This window comes from Syngnathus typhle, linkage group LG16 (genome assembly GCF_033458585.1).
Source record: "Syngnathus typhle isolate RoL2023-S1 ecotype Sweden linkage group LG16, RoL_Styp_1.0, whole genome shotgun sequence".
In the NCBI taxonomy this organism is placed as follows: Eukaryota; Metazoa; Chordata; class Actinopteri; order Syngnathiformes; family Syngnathidae; genus Syngnathus; species Syngnathus typhle.
Genome location: NC_083753.1, coordinates 5,035,366 through 5,051,753, shown reverse-complemented (window position 1 = coordinate 5,051,753; position 16,388 = coordinate 5,035,366). Strand labels below are relative to the sequence as shown.

The 16,388-nt window shown below is 48.8% G+C and overlaps 1 protein-coding gene across 1 annotated transcript in view; it reads right to left on the bottom strand.

Annotated features, from left to right (window-relative positions):
• Positions 1–16,388, bottom strand: part of nrxn3a (neurexin 3a) — a 43,950-nt gene that overhangs the window by 18,811 nt on the left and 8,751 nt on the right. The window contains exons 3-8 of the mRNA XM_061301940.1: positions 14,381–14,401; positions 5,534–5,835; positions 4,470–4,631; positions 1,107–1,403; positions 861–1,008; positions 259–642 (exon numbers count right to left, since the gene is read on the bottom strand). Coding sequence (XP_061157924.1) covers positions 259–642; positions 861–1,008; positions 1,107–1,403; positions 4,470–4,631; positions 5,534–5,835; positions 14,381–14,401 — 1,314 coding nt within the window. The remainder of the gene's footprint in view (positions 1–258; positions 643–860; positions 1,009–1,106; positions 1,404–4,469; positions 4,632–5,533; positions 5,836–14,380; positions 14,402–16,388) is intronic.

Genomic DNA, 16,388 nt, shown 5'->3' with positions numbered 1-16,388 from the left:
TGTGATAGTGCCGCTATTGTTTGGTCTGCAAAAAAACAAAAAAAGGAGAAATCTGGAGCAATTTGTGGAAGAGAATGACTTTTACACTCTGACTTTTTTTTTCTTTTTTTTTTATCAATCAATAATCAAATGGAAAAGATGGAAAGGTCAAACAATAAATACTACTGTTTTGGCAAATGTTTCTGACTAATTGCGGGCGTGCCAAAAGCTCCCATGGTAGTCTTTTGTGTTTGTAATGCCTTCTTTCTTTCGGTTTACCTCTCTCACAAGTGCGAGACCAATAACCGGTGCCGGTGCAGTCGCAGATGAATCGATTCCAGCCTTCTTTGCAGGCGCCTCGGTTCTTGCAGGGGTAACTCTCGCACTGCTTGCCGGCTTGCTTGTTGCAGGAAGGCTTGATCCCGGCACCGTTTTGCGCCTCGGCGATCTGACGGATGTCTTTGCTTCGACCGTCGATAAAGAGATCGCGGACGCAGCCCACGTAGCCGTAGTTGAGCATGGCCGTCCACAGCTCGGTGGGCAAAATGAGGTTGGTGCGATCGCTGGGGAGCCCCCCCAAGTACATGTCGCCTTCCAGGTCAAGGATTTCGCTCTCGCCGCTTGCAGTGAATGGGCTCCTTCTGCTGTTGACAGAGATGGTACCTGAGACGGACAGACAGACAGACAGACAGACAGACAGACAGACAGACGGCCAGGGAGTCATTCGAGGACTTTGAGACTTTGTTTCAGCGTGCAGCAGACGCTCGACAGAAAGCTGAGCCGTGTGGCCTTGCGCCGTTCGCTGTCCTTTTCGGTTGATAAAAAGCCAGCTCGCAAAACGCCAACGGTCCGACCCGACCGACTTTGTGGACGGAACCGACCTGAGCGACCGTCCCTCTGGATATCCACGTGATACCAGGCGCCGTCGTTGACCTTTGTTTGAGTGGCCTTCACCTTGATGGTTCCTGAGCCCATGTCCAACAGCAGGTACAGACTTCCATCCAACAGCTCAACAGCAAAGAAATCCACCTTGGGGAGAAAAAGCAAACTTGGTCCTCTCGTCTTCTCAGCACGGTAGGGGTCGTGACCTTGACCCCAATGAAAGCACTCATTCGACAAGGGCTGACCTTGGTGTTCTTCTGGCTCCTGCCCGCCGCATCTTTGCGCTCTTGCGGTTTGCCGTGGGTGAAGAGGATGAGGCCGTTGGGCTCCGTCGTGCGAAAATCAAACGAGATGGAGCCCATCCGCTTGGTGTTCCACTTGGGTAAGCTGATGTAGGCCTCTGGAGTCTCAAAAGAAATGGGGTCCAGCGTAGCCACATTTTCACACTTGTAGGACACCTCGCCTTGGATCTTCATCTTGTGGTCAACAACCCGAGCCAGTCGGGACAACTCCAGGCGGATGTCGTTGTTCTTGTACACCACCTGTGCAGGAAAGAAGACGTCAAATATCGGCCGTCTCTTTCTTCTACTTGCAACGGAGGCTGGAAGACTTGATGGATAACGAAACGTCCTCCCGATGAAGGAAAGCGAGAGAATGAAAACGTGAAGTGACCAATCTCTTAATGCTGTCAATAACAATGGGAGGGAGGATGGAGTCATGGAGAGGAGAGGAGAGGAGAGGAGGGGAGAGGTGTGTGTGTGTGTGTGTGTGTGTGTGTGTGTGTGTGCGTGTGTGTGTGAGCGTGCGTGTGCGTGCGTGTGTGTGCGTGAGTGTGCCTGTGCGTGCGTGCCTGTGTGTGCAAATGGAAATTTGCTCAAGTGGAAAATTGAAACCCTTTTTTCGCCTCTAATTCTCTAGGCAGAGTAACTCCTTCTGTCTGGCTATATTTTGGTCGCAGGCATACATAAAAAAAAGAAAAAAAAACCAAAACCCGCTCTCTTTAATTTCACTCTTTTCTATCGACGTATTTGATTAGGATTGATGTCATTTTCACGCTCTGCGCCCAGTGGCTAGAGTGAAGGCTTGAGATGGAGATTTGACAGCAAATAAAGTCCTGGCCTGGGAAGGATCTTTTCCGCCGCTCTCATCTAGTCCATCTTTTGGGTGAAAACATGACGTTGATCAACATTCCCATCGAAACAAAACAAGAGATGTTTGAGGCCAATAGCTAAGTCACCTCCAACACTTTATTGGGCAACTTTGCTTTTTTGCAGGCTTTGTCACTCATGCGGTGTGTTTCACTATCTCAGTCCATTGGTCGAGTAAAAGAAGGACGCGTGAGAGGTGGAGGGTGGCGAGATGGAGTAGGGAGTGACAATTACAGCAATTATGTGTTATTGTAGGCCATTATGCATTTTGTCGGCTCCGAGATGTCGCCTTTCTCTGTAATTGCTGCCTTATGAAAGGCACGATATTGGTGGGCCAGACAGCCGCCCTCCTGCAGGCACGCGAGCACGGGCTACCCGGGGCAACCAGTATTTGCTGCCATGGTAACAAAACATTTTTCTATAATGCCACTCTAGATGGCGAGTACAAGAGGATTGCAAGCAGGCAAATTAGCCCCGTAATGGTTGGGGAGGCAGAAGCCCAGGAGAGTGCTCAACACATGTGAAACTCTGCAAGGGAAAGACAACACCAGACCACAAAATGCAGCATGCCATCATGGATTGCTGCTTGCTTGCTTCCTTGCTTCCTTGCTTCCTTGCTTCCTTGCTCCCTTCCTTCCTTCCTTCCATCTGGGGATGTCAAGGTTTTCAGGCAGGATGGACTGCTTTTGCAGCTGCCAACCCCAATGACTTAACAAGGGTCTTGCATGTTTTTAACACCATTTGAGCCGATTTGAAGATCCTCAAAGGTGCCTGAAAAGGTCTAAATGACATCTGCAAAATATGTCGAGCTAGCAACTAATAGGGAGCACGCAATAAAATGCTTGTAGAATGTTGACACTTTGAAGGAAGTGTGTGCGTGCGTGCTTGGCATTCGTGGAAGCGCAAAGGACTTTCATTCTTCAAATGCTTTTATAGCGCGCAAATCAGGCTGCAGGCTACTACTGTTTTGTAAATCACGCTCCTTAGAAAATAGAATCTGCGTACTGGCAAAATCATCCCTTTTTCATGTGCATGTTGCGTGAGCATGCCTCTTTTGTTTTGTGCAAAGCAATAGTTCTGTCAGCATGTATACATAAAAGACAAAGGGTATTTATCTTTTGACTTGACTGTTTATTTGTTTGGAGTATTTGGACATTTGGGGCTGCCTGTGTCACGTCTCGTCCACTATGTGTCTCTGTTGTCATGGTTTCTGTCTGTGTGCTCGCCCCTCCCTCCCTCCCTCCCTCCCTCCCTCCCTCCCTCCCTCCCTCCCTTTGGTTCCTGTCATCTGTTTCGGTTAGTCAGTCAGTCAGTCAGTCAGTCATGTTGTCGTTTTGTTAAGTCATGTCAGTTTGCCGAGTGTGTATTTGGGTTCCTCCAATAAACCCTGGTCCAAGCAGCACTTAGTCGCCCTGCTCCATCTGATCCATGACAGCCTGCCTGCCTGGATTTGACCATCCTGGACCTGACTAGCATGCTCAGAGTAGGAAGTGGGCCAGAAGGGGATTAATTTGCCACTGCAGCGCTTCCTCACTCTCCCTGCAGCCCACATGACACTGTGCCTGCCTGCCTGCCAGGCAGTGCCTGCCTTGCCTTGCCTGCGTGGCTGCCTGCCTGCCTGCGTGGCTGCCTGCCTGCCTGCGTGGCTGCCTGCCTGCATGCGCGCCCAACGTGTGTGTGCACGTGTGTTGTTTTAGAATGGCGGCACAAAACGTCAGTTCTCTGCTGCAGCCATTCGCCTACCTCATACAATGCCATCATTAGCTCAAGGGAAAGGCATAGCACGTATTTAGCTTTGAATGTGAATTGGTCTACAACAGGGGTCTGGAACTCCAGTCCTTGGGGTGGGGGGCGCATTCCTACATGTTTTCCGAGTTTCCCTCGTTAAACCTGATTCAGATGATCAGTTCATACTCACGCTCTGCAGGAGCCTGATCATTGAATCAGGTGTGTTTCACGAGGGAAACTTGGAAAACATGTCAGAATGCGCCACCCCCAGAGGACTGGACTTTGACACCTGTGGTCCCCAGTGTCGATAAAATGGTGCGGTGATTAACAGCAATACTATTTCAAAGGGTCACATCTGTAATAGTTGGGATTTGGGTGGGGCTGCTTTAAGGGGTCAGTGAGAGATGAATGGGCACCTTCTTGAAGGTGAAGCAGGTTCATTATCTGAGTGAGCAGCGAAGGTTACACAGGGTTTGCAAAGCACCACCTGAATATTGAGTTGATCTTTTTTGGGTCAGGGTTCACTCAAAGGTGCCAACGTTCACAAAGACGTACTGAATAAAAAGCCAGAGTAGCGCCATTTTGCTCTGCAGGCAAACATATGTGAGACGAGAGTGTGCAGCAGCGGCAGCGGCCGCCGCCGCCGCCGCCATGTGAAAATGCCAATTTGTCTCGTATTGCAAAGCACCAAGCACTGTTGAAGCGTCTGTGCTATTGAATGAGCCGGCTTACCTCCTTGAGACAGCCCATGAAGTTGTTGCTCACAGGTGATCCAGGCAGGTCAGCGGTGCTAGGGCTTCCCCCAACATAGAAAAAGTCATCGGAGCCAAGCATGGTGTAGTCCTCTTGGGTATAACCCGTGGTGGTTAAAATCCCATCCACTGAAATTGTTACCTAACATGGAGGAATAAAATGAGGTCTTTACATGATTGGCCTTGTTCCTTTGGAAGAAGCACTTTAATGTTACGTAGTCTCAGCAGGTCGCTAAGACATCACTTTAACCTAGAACACACCAACACAAGTCCCAAACGAGGTGCAAGGACCAAAAGTGTCAAAAGTGAATGGAAGACCATTTAGGAGAACTTGAACGGCAGATCCACCTTGCAGGACAAATGTGCGAGATTTCTTTTTTCTTGGTGAAAAATATGGCATCAATTTCTATTCCGACATGCAATTGGTCGCTGCAAGGTGGGCCACCTCATCAGAGAGGTTGATTGCAGATCAAGGAATAAGAACGGTTTGAGTGATTTTTTTTGTCCTGTTTCAATAGCAGTAGCAACAAAATTGAAACAGTCTCATCATGAGCTTTACTACATGGACATGGCTATTCCAGTATCAGCCCGTTGCTGTCCGTGTAAACGTTGCACTTCAAATGGAGGTAGCAGTTTGAGCCAGCCCAAGTAAAAGAGGGAATGGAAGCAGAGGACAAACAAACAAACAAACAAACAAACAAACATTGGCCAAAAGCACAACAACACCACCAACAACCAAAGGCAGCAAAATATGGCAATAATAAATGATTGATATCTACCAGACAATGAAGTGTTTTGAACGTGGCGTATTGGAAACCTGATTGCTTTGCAAAAAGGGGAAGCGGGTTACACATCAACTTAAGTGGCAGCAGCAACACCAACGAAAGCCAATGAAAAGGAGTTGCGTGTGAGTCAAATGGCCCAAAACCAAAGGAAACAAACCATTTGACACCATTTTGATGACAAGGTTCAGTACAAGACTGCCATGCTCCAAGAGTAAAGGCGCGCCGCGCCGCGCCGCGCCGCGCCGCGCCGCGGCCTTACCTGCCGAAGGTTGCGAGTCACTTTGACCTCGTGCCAGGAATTGTCGTTGAATTTGCCGTTGACCGGCTCAACGATTGCTTCAAAGGCTCCGGAACCCAAGTTGATCACAAGGGAGACGGCGCCGTCCTTCAAGGCCAAGTTGACGTAGTCGGCCGATTTCCCAGTGTGAAGGATAAGGCCGTTGCGCTGCCAAGTCTTGAACGAGAGCGTGATCTCGTCGCTGCTGCTTTGGATTGGGTTCTGAGAGAGGTCGTAGCAGAAGTATTCCGAACCACGGAATGTGGCCACGTTCTCTTCCCTTGCTGTGGGAGGGGAGGGGGGGGGGGGAGAGCCATTGTCACTCACTGGCTTTGTGCCACTTGCCAGCAACAGAAAAACTGCGACGGTGGCCTGCCTAAAGTTGCAAGTCTGCGATCGGAGGCATTTATTAAAGCTCAACAAAAAGGTGCGTTCATCAGTCTTTATAAAGACAAATGGAGTCAAAAGAGAAATAGAGGCATCACACTTTAAAAGACATTTACCTCAGTGGAGTGCGCTGATGTTCATGACTGCTGGGATATACTCTATGAGTTCAGATATTCAAATATCAAGGCAAAAAAGAAAGATGGGGACACGGTTGAAGTATTCGCCTTCATAAAAACACGTCTCAGACAAGGTCAACATGGCGTTTGGACTTTCAATGACCTTTCATTTGGTCATTTCTCACACGGTTGAGAAATGTCAGCAAGAAAACAGTACGGTATTGTTGCCTTGTTTTTTGGGAGAGCTTGATGAAAATGACCCATTTGATGAACACAATGTGGAAAGCTGAGGCAGGGATCTCAAATGATCCTGTGTGAGGGAAGGAACTCATTTGCATTTGTCAGTGCTGCACGTCACCACATCAAAACCTTCAGCATTTGCATGAAATGATATTGATGTAGATCGATGCAGGGACGTAGGCAACATTCTGCCTGCCTGCGTGGCTGCCTGCCTGCGTGGCTGCCTGCGTGGCTGCCTGCATGGCTGCCTGCGTGGCTGCCTGCATGGCTGCCTGCGTGGCTGCCTGCGTGGCTGCCTGCGTGGCTGGCTGCCTGCATGGCTGCTTGCATGGCTGCCTGCATGGCTGCCTGCCCGCCCGCACAGGAAAGGACGCACAGCTCGGCACGGCACAGCACCAAACCTATTACACGGCCCACTGAGCGCATTCCGTACGACCACGATGTGACGCACAGATGGCACCAAAGAAAAGAAGGCGGAGATGACTGCCTGCAGGTGCCACGTGAAACACGTCTCCTCTGCTAGCATTCGGTAAAGGCCAATGGCAAATCCGGTGCCATCTCTTATGTTGAAGACTTGATTGAAAGGAAGCAGCAAACATTTGGGTGAGGAGGAAGTCATTGCCGCTGCAGTGGCTCAGGTTAAAGCAAAACGGGAGGCCACGTTGGCCAGCTCGACCGCACGGAACCATTTCGCCGTCCGTTTCCTCTGATCCTTGCAGCAGAGGGAGGGCAAATGAATATTGACACTTTCACCGCATGATTGGCTTGGAGCCTTTGCGCTCAAGACCATATTTACATCCACTTTGATGCTACGTAATTGGATGGCATCTACCTCGGGAAGATCATCTCCGAAAAGGGACCAGCCCACTGGACTGAAAACAGGAGCGAGCGGCAGCAAAATGACACGGCCTGTAAAAGACGGAGGGAGGAAGGAAGTCGCGATGGATGGATGTATGTGTGCGTGTGCACGTGTGCGCATGTGCGGGTGCAGGGTCAATGACACGTAGCACAGATAAGCATCAGTAATTTCGGCAAGCTGCTGGATTTCCATTTGTACAGCAGCTTGACCAATGCTGCGGCGGATATCTGCACCGAGCCACAATGCGGGGCGCCACAGAGTCCCAAAGCGTTGGCGTCTGCGCCAATCCAAAGAGGAAGCGCCGCTACCATCTGATTGCTTCCAGGATTTATTCGTTCCAATTTTGGGCTTGACAGGAAGTTGTGTGGTGCTCAAGCAAAATGCACAATGACAACCACGCATTCATGTGCACATGAGCAAGCGGCTTTACTCTCCACATGTGCAGATCTTCCCACATATAGACAAGTGACAGAGTCCCCCCCCCCCCCCCACACACAAAGCCAGCCAGCCAGCCAGCCGATAACTCCCTGAAGCATAACAGTGAGGTTGGCTCTATCCCTTGGAGGCTTTTCATTTACTGCCCAACATAATGCCATATCCCTGTGCCCCCATGCCTCTCCAACAAACACACACACAGACACACGCACGCGCGCACATCCACTTATTGGCTATTATCTGCGCCGTCTGAGCCTGTGTTCATGGCTAATGAAGGGCCACGGTTGCCATTTCTCAGCTGACGGTTACCTTGGTTACCGGGGGACAGAGGGGGAGACGAGGAGGGAAAAAGGACAACCGTGTACTTCAGAAAGTGCCTCTTTGTGCTATGTTCAGCAACAATGGCAGAAGAAAAGATGTCAAAGGAGCAAAAGCATTGTCGTTTGAACTGTGCAAGTCCGCGCACGCCGCTCTGGGCCTTTTTGCTAAGGTCATCCGTCTGGAAGTTTCTTGGCTATATTTGAGCGGAGGTTGAGTCTTCTGGCTTGATCTTTTTCTTGGACGGTCCCTGCTTCACAGCCATTTGTATGCCGGAGCGGCTGACGGATGATTTGGCCTTTTCCTCCGAGACGTAATTGCATTTTGAGAGACAGAATAATCATCAACATTAGACTCATTTCTGAGGCGCGTCGGAGAGGAGAGCTCCGATGAGATGTGGCAGGACTAATAACGGATCGACACGGTGACCTAATGAAGGGACGGACGTTCAGGTCGGGACCATGAGACGTGTGTCAGCCTCCAGAGCAAACCTCTTCAGCATTTGACATGCGTGTGGGACATCATGCGCCAGACCTTTAGGAGATGTTTCCAAAAGCGGTCGGTGCTCTTGCGGAAAGGTTGCTCATGTTGGATTGGTCGTGTTTTGGTGCTCTGAAATCAAGCCTTTTATGTCGCGCCAGTCAGCGTTCATGAAAGGCCTTTGGAAGAGTGACAATTAGGATCTCGTTTGAGGGAAAATGCAGCGATTAGCCTTCGTCTTAGCAGTATTTACCAAAACGAGATGCTCTTTGTGGGTGAGGGTGGGGGAGCCAGCGATTGGTTGAGGGAAATAGTAAGTGATTCTGGATCGCAGCGGGAGGCCCGGCCTATCATCCAGACACATGCGTGCGCTGCCTGCCTGCCTGCCTGCCTGCAACTATACAAACACACAATGGACCTGGTCGGCCGGCTATCCCCAGGCTAAGTGGCATTAACCTCTTTCTCTCATGGGGCCCGGACAAAAGCCCCAGAGGAGCGCTAATAATCACCTCCCGCTTGCCCCTCCCCCTTCCCCTCACAACACACCATACTCAAAGCTCATTCCGGACAATTCAGTGGAGCAATACATCAGCAGGTATTCCAAAAATACCAGATTCGTTGACTGTATATTCTGCGGAACGGGCCCTCCTACTTTGGAATGATTATTAGTATTAGGATCAATAGAAAAGTCTACCATACACGTATTCAAACGAGTTCTCACTTTGCTTCAAGAAATATGTTACGATATACAGACGTGGGGGATGGAATATGATACTAACCCTGCACTGCAAAGCTACAAGCCGAACAGGCCTGTGGGCTACTCGTGTCCTTTTTTTTTTCTTCATCATATTGGTGACCCCAGTGCTCCATAAGTATGAATGAACAGCGATCAGTCCCATCCCATCCCATCCCAGCTCCCTCGCTGTGTGAGCTACGCTTCAGCCCACCCATGACTGCGAACGGGACAGGAGCCGAACTGGAAGGATGTAGTGCGATGCAGTGCAGCGCAGCGCAGCCATACCATTGAGAAATGGAAAGTTTCGATTTCCTCCAAGCACGAGGCTCTAACATGATATTTATATTATACACACGATAAATGAAGCTAGCTGTGCATCGGTTTCTAATGTGTCGATGGGTTGTGAACAACAAAGGATGGGGGCGTTATTGAGGTGGGAGTCTGCAAGTCAGCGGTGCGTAGATTGGCTCCTTTTCACCATGCAGCATCTCCAATATAAGATGCTACTTCACTCCCACAAGGTATTACTCACTATTATTTGTTCACAAATATGTTTAAACTAAAGAGTTAAATACTAGGTGTCATAGTTAACACATTGAAGTACATTTGATTTTTCGGTGTCGCAATTGAAAAGTATGGCGCAAGTGTCCTTCATGAATAAAGATGACTAGGGAGACAATGAAGAGTAATGCGAATGGACAGGATGGGTGATGATGAGGAGGAGGGACTCGGGAAAGGGGGAGGGACGGGGAGGGGAGGGGGGGGCGAGCGTGTGCGTGTGTTCTGGAGGGAGAGAGATAACGGCTCCCTCGGTCTGATTCATCATGCGAGTGGTGTGTCACAGCGAGCACCTGGCCCACACAGATAGGAGGAAGTCCGCTTCAATAATCTGCTCGGCAAACACTTGCACATACATGGAAACGAATCTTTCCAAATCATCAAATGGACTCAGGCTAGATGTTCATCCTAAAGTGTCAGCTCAGCCAACAGCACCTACTATGAATCCAACAAAGTATCATTTCAGGAATTTGCCTTGCGCACGCATCTACATTTGAGATGAAAGAAGAGCGCAAGTAGAATACAGCAATGAAAAACATACGTAGCGATGACCAGAGTTGAGCACCAGCATTCTTTGTGCACTGCTTTGGGGTCTCCTGAAAAGTGAGCAATTTGAATCCACCACATACAAGGGGAGAGTTGCCACTTTAATGATACAAATCCTTTGCGGTGTTTAAAAGTCATCGTCCAAATACATGGGAGACGCTTGGCAATTGTCTCTGCTGATGAACTCATTTGGCAATCTAAAAGCACACTATGTTAAGACTGCAAAAGAGAGGTCAGCGCTCATTAACCCGGGGTCATTCTTCACCAATCTGATGTCTCAACAAAACAAGGCCGCTCGCTGCACGGTGAACGGAGAAAGACGCCGGCCATCCGGCCACCCAGCCAGCCACCCAGCCAGCCAGCCAGCCAGCCAGCCAGCCAGCCAGCCACCCAGCCAGCCAGCCAGCCAGCCAACCAGCCAGCCAGCCAGCCAGCCAGCCAGCCACCCAGCCAGCCAGCCAGCCAGCCAACCAGCCACCCACCCAGCCAGGCCAGCCAGCCCAAGTGATCAAATCACCACAAGATGGCCTATCCACTGCACGCTTCGTTACCTCATCAGTGAGTGAGGAGCTTGAGCAAAGGACTGATTGCAGATTGCAATCGTTTGGTCACCCGCGCACACATACGTATGCACGTGCGCACGCACCCAACACATAAGCCCTTGCTTGGAATGATGAAAAGGCAAAACCTCTGGCAAGCTTCAATATGCGGCGGCAGCAGAAACTAATACCGTTGGCTGCCTGGTGGGCTCTGCTGACCACGCCCTCGGCGCCAAAGGAAATCACAGCAGGAAGTTTGTGATGAAGACACCAAAAGACAGTGGTGTCTTCATCATCCTTCTCACACTAGAAGAGTCAGGCTGCAGCAATCATTGACCAGTTGGACCGAAATATAGAACGCAGCCAAATTTCTCATGCATTGCAGGCTGGACAGAGCCATTTGTCACAGGCGCACAACTCCTGCGTGCATTTGCTCTTTTTCAAAGTACACGGGCCCTTTGGGGATTTACACGTAGAAAAAGGTGGAAATACTACATTTGCATACTAACAGGAGTTTCTCTAACGACGCTTGCCTCCTTAGTCAAGCATATGATGTACTGCCGTGCGTGACAATATTAGAATGGTGTCGTTTGTCAAATGAGAAGAGAATTTTACAAATACACTGCATGTACATAGGTATAACGTGAACTAGAGGAAAGGCCAGGCGTTGGCAGGAGCTGGGAAAGATGAATGATGGAGTAGAAATGGAATGTCATTCCCATTAATGGGGAAAAAGGCCATCCCTCCATCCATCCATCCATCCCTCCCTACCTCCCTCCCTAGATTGCTGACTGCCAATATAAATAGCAGACTTGACTTGACTTGGGAAACACACACATACACACCAGCTTTGGCACAAATCAATAGCGTGAGGATAAAATGCACTTCCGTTTAATTATGATAACCAGCCTTTCCTCACCCATAATCTCTTTCTTTGCTGCCCCTATCGCTGTCGCTTGCTCATGTTTGTGTCTATACAGAGGGCCGCCGCCGCCGCCGCCGCCGCCGCCATCTCCCTCTGGGAGGAGAGAAAACTTGTCGGTACGAATCTGGGTTTAATCGTTTCCCAGATCAGCAGCATGTTTTTCTTCCCCTGAAGCATGTTCTGCCCCCGCCCACCCCCCTCTCCTCTTTGAAACGTCGTCTGGGGAGCGTTTGAAAGCTCAAATGCGCTTGCTCCGGGGCAATTGCACTACTGGGGCTGACTTCTTCGAATAAACGGGCTTCAATTCATTCTACGTACGACGCTCTCTGTTGACACGTCCGAACATGAGACGCTGAAAAAGAAATACGTAGCTTTGCTCTAAATGAGGAATACTTGAGAAAATCCCATTGGATTAGATATAGCCATTGTGTAAGGCGTCGTGGTGTAAAATGTCCAAATATTTTGCCACGGTCTTTGATCAAAAGCAAAAATCCATTTCACTTAATTAGCACCCAAACGACGTTGTCGGTTTTCTGTTCAAACGCAACCCTCCTCACCTTTAATGACATTTTTGTTGCTCTACTATTTACATGACAGACTATCCTGAGAAAGAAGGAAGCAGTGAGGAGAATGCTCTTTGGCCGTTTGCTCCGTTGTTTGTTTGTTTTTTTGTTTGTATGTACGTCCATATGATGCCACTGCTGCTTTTTGGCACACAGGCCAGCCAGCACACAATATGGCGCGTTGCTTTCAGCGTGGGCAGAGGAAGCGAAGCGAGCACGGCCACCTTCATCAATCCCAACAGAAAGTGGCTCGTCTCAAGTGATGACATTCTGCAAAAATCTGCAAAGAAACATTGTTCAAACGGACACGTAGCGGACATGCGCTTGCTTGCTCTTTCCTTTTCCGGACTTTGTTTTTTTTTTTTTCTTTCTGCGACCAGATGGCAGCAGAGAAACCTGGAAGGTGTTTGTGGATGTTACACACATGAATTACTGGGCAGACCTTCCATTGCACATTTCCATCATCGTCCTGTTCCGAGCGAGGCAATCAAATGGTTTTCTCGTCAAAGACTGCCGATCGATCGATCGCTCGGATTTGCAAAAAAGATCTATCTCTTGGTTCCCCTTTGCACGTTTCAGAACAACAACAAAACGGAGCAAATGTGCAGAGACAAAAAGCAAAGTAACACAGTCTTTTCATTCTCCTTCAATAAAGTAAGACTCCATTGCTAATTTAATCTTCGGCCGAGAAGCCATTAGAGAAATGAAAAACAACGCAAGAGAGACATCTCAACACATTAAACATCACTTGTAATGTGCTCTCAAACACTCACAGAGCAAGCGCCGCTGCTTTTCATAAAGGCCAAAAAGGAAAGATTGGGAAAAGGCAGTACCTTTGCTTTTAGCTACGAGAGCGAGGGAGCGGGTGGAGGTGGAGGTGGAGGTGGAGGTGGAGAGAGAAGGCAGTCCACAGCCAGTAGCAACAAAGAAGAGAGACAAGTCAAATACACTCAGTGAGGTCACTCCTCCATCCATGCATCCATCCATCCATCCATCCATCCATCCATGCATGCATCCATCCATCCATCCATCCATCCATCCATCCATCCATCCATCCATCCATCCATCCATCCATCCATCCATCCATCCATCCATCCATCCATCCATCCATCCATCCATCCATCCATCCATCCATCCATCCATCCATCCATCCATCCATGTCGTTAGCACGCATTCTCATGAGCAGTCTGGAGAGTAAAAGCCTTTGCTGTTCGTTAGCCGTGTCATTGATAAACATGATAATGAACTATGAAGCCAAAAAACCTAGCAGGCGTTGTTTTTGCTTGGTGGGGAAGGGGCTTTTTCCTTTGTACTTTTCGGATAGGGGCTGCTCATGACAACACGCTTCCTTAGCATCAAACGAGACACTCGCAACATGCAACCGATCACGGCAAGCAAATAAATACACAGGAGACAAAGGAGCTCGTGTTGTGACTACTCTTTGTTCATTTTCCGAATCCTATGAAAGGAATGAAATGATTTGGAACAATAATAGCAATGGCAACCCATTTGGGTTTTATTTGCATTTTCTAACTCGGCTTCGCCACATGTGTACACGAGAACGCCGGCCGGCCGGCCGGCCGTCCGGCAATTAACAGCACGCCACGTAACGCTGTGCTCAAACACCCGTGCCATCATGCAGCAAAGTATCGACGTCATTATGTTCTAGTGTCGACAGGAAGGAAGGAAGGAAGGTATCAAAAAGAGTCGTACCTTGTTCTGCCATCATGTGAGCAAGGCCTTGAAAAGAGGAAGGACAAGAAGAAAGCAGAAGAGAACACTTAAGCGTCTTGCCAATACACGTTGGCTGGTATTGGGATGATCCATGAGTTTTTCCCAAGAGGGAAAAGAAGCATGACATCAGACACACACACAAAGCTTCCAGTTTCTTCCAAGAAGAAACGTCTGAAGCAGAAAGCTCCCAACAGCTAGCTACGCTTCAACTCTATGGGACGTTGGCAGAATTTCTGGAGAATAAGCCAGCCACCAGTAGCTTGTTCTCCTTCATTTTCAAAGTCTCCAGTCAGTAAGTGCGGTTCTTTCCTCACATTTGATTTGCTGTCGAATATTTGATCGCATTAGACGTGGAAATTCAATCGCACGCCATCTTTTTTCTTTTCAACTCACCTGGTGCTTTGCTGCTGATCTCTGAAACAAAAGAGAGACAGAGACAAGCAAAGAAAGAAGAAATCAGACACACTTTCATGGCTTGCATGTTGACTGTCATGCAAATAACAACACTCTCGGCGTAGTCATACAAACGGCTGGCAGCTCAGCCGTGTGTATGTTTTGTACCGGCGTGCCAGCGAGAAAGACCTTGCGGTCAGGTCAGCACACTGTTAGCAAGAGTGACTTCTCTATTTGTTTTCTCTAAGATGATATTTAAGTGGAAGGTAACCAACAAAATAAAGGACCAAAGAAATCCTGGAAAACAATCATATCATCTGAAATGATTTAAGACGCATTTCATTTCCTTGGCTGGGACTAATTGGCTAGCTGTGACTGTTAATATGAACGTAAGGCCATCAGATAAGCATGAAGCATTCATTCGTTTGAAAAGGAGAACCAGTGTAACGCGACGCCAACACGAAATAACTTCCGCGAGGCATGCGCGTACATCTGCATGCGTTAAGCGCAGTTCGTCTTTCGGTAGGGCGGACCACACCGAGGCAAAATGGCGAAACATTTGTGTTTTCACAGGAATCGAATATAGTGTGCCCTCGCCGAAATCTGCTCTATTCATCTGAGTCACCTAATATGGACTTTTATCACTGGCTTTCTCATCATTTGTTCTTATCCAACACAGCACTTGTGCTAATTTCCTGTTCTTTCTGGCCTCATGAATGAATCATTGATTAAAGAGTAGCAGAGCTAGCTCATCTTGTTCAAACTGGCCGTAATGGGATAGGGCTCTAGTAGCGGCCAAATAACACGGCGCAACTGCTTGCGCGGCAGCACTTCCTCGCTGTGTAATCCAACCTAGACGCATTTGTAAATGATTCGCTTGCTTTCGAAACAACTCCACTTCATCGCTCAATCTCGTCTCATCTAACGAGACCGTCAACCCGGACCCTTTCTACAATACGACGGAACGTAGCCAGGGGCCTCAAAATCAAGACGATGCCCGCATATTCGAAAGGGGCAAGGTAGGAGTGCGACGATACATTCTTAATCGCCTGCAAAATGCTCATTCAAAGATCTGTTGATGAGTCATTTTAGGAGTGACCAAGATGTGTAAAAAGGTGGATTGATTGTAAATCTAAAACAAAAACAAAAACAACACTTTTTTTGAAACGCTGCTGTGTCCACAATGTGGGAGCAAGTCAGGTCAGGTCACGTCAGGTCAAGTCAGGCTAAGCAAGCAAAGTGCTTTGTGTTTGGACTGCAGCAAAAAACACATGGCATGGCATGGCATGGCATGGCATGGCATGGCATGGCATGGCATGGCATGGCATGGCATGGCATGGCATGGCATGGCATGGCATGGCATGGCATGGCATGGCATGGCAAAGGCATGGCATGGGATGGGATGGGATGGCATGGCACGGCAAAGGCATGGCATGGCATGGCATGGCATGGCATGGCATGGCATGGCATGGCATGGCATGGCATGGCATGGCATGACATGGCATGGCATGGCATGGCATGGCATGGCATTGCTTGTTGGGGGCTTAGCCCCCACTGAAATTGCCAGAACAAAAGAACGTGATATAAAACACCTGACATCTTGTGATTGGGTAATGAAAAGGGGCTTGGGGAGCTCCATTCTCTCAAGAGGCATCCTTATCACTCACTGCAGAACCAATGTCATTAGAATGTCTTGTACCGCCAAGCAGCGTTTAGATTAGCTTTCAGATTTAACAGCTCGCCCTCACGCACGCACGCACGCACGCACGGGCACGAACATACACGAGGGACAATCACAGTGGGAGCCTGGCAAGCTGACAAAGTCAAAGCCACAAGCCGGCAATCGCTGAACCAATCCTTTCAATAGTGAAACAAGAAAAAAGAATGGATGACATTTTCCACTTAGAGGTCTTGATGCTAACGTTTCCATCATGTGCCATTACAAATATACACCCAGAGTGTTTGGTTGATGATTTGACTTGAGCTCTTTGGCCTATGTGTTATTATT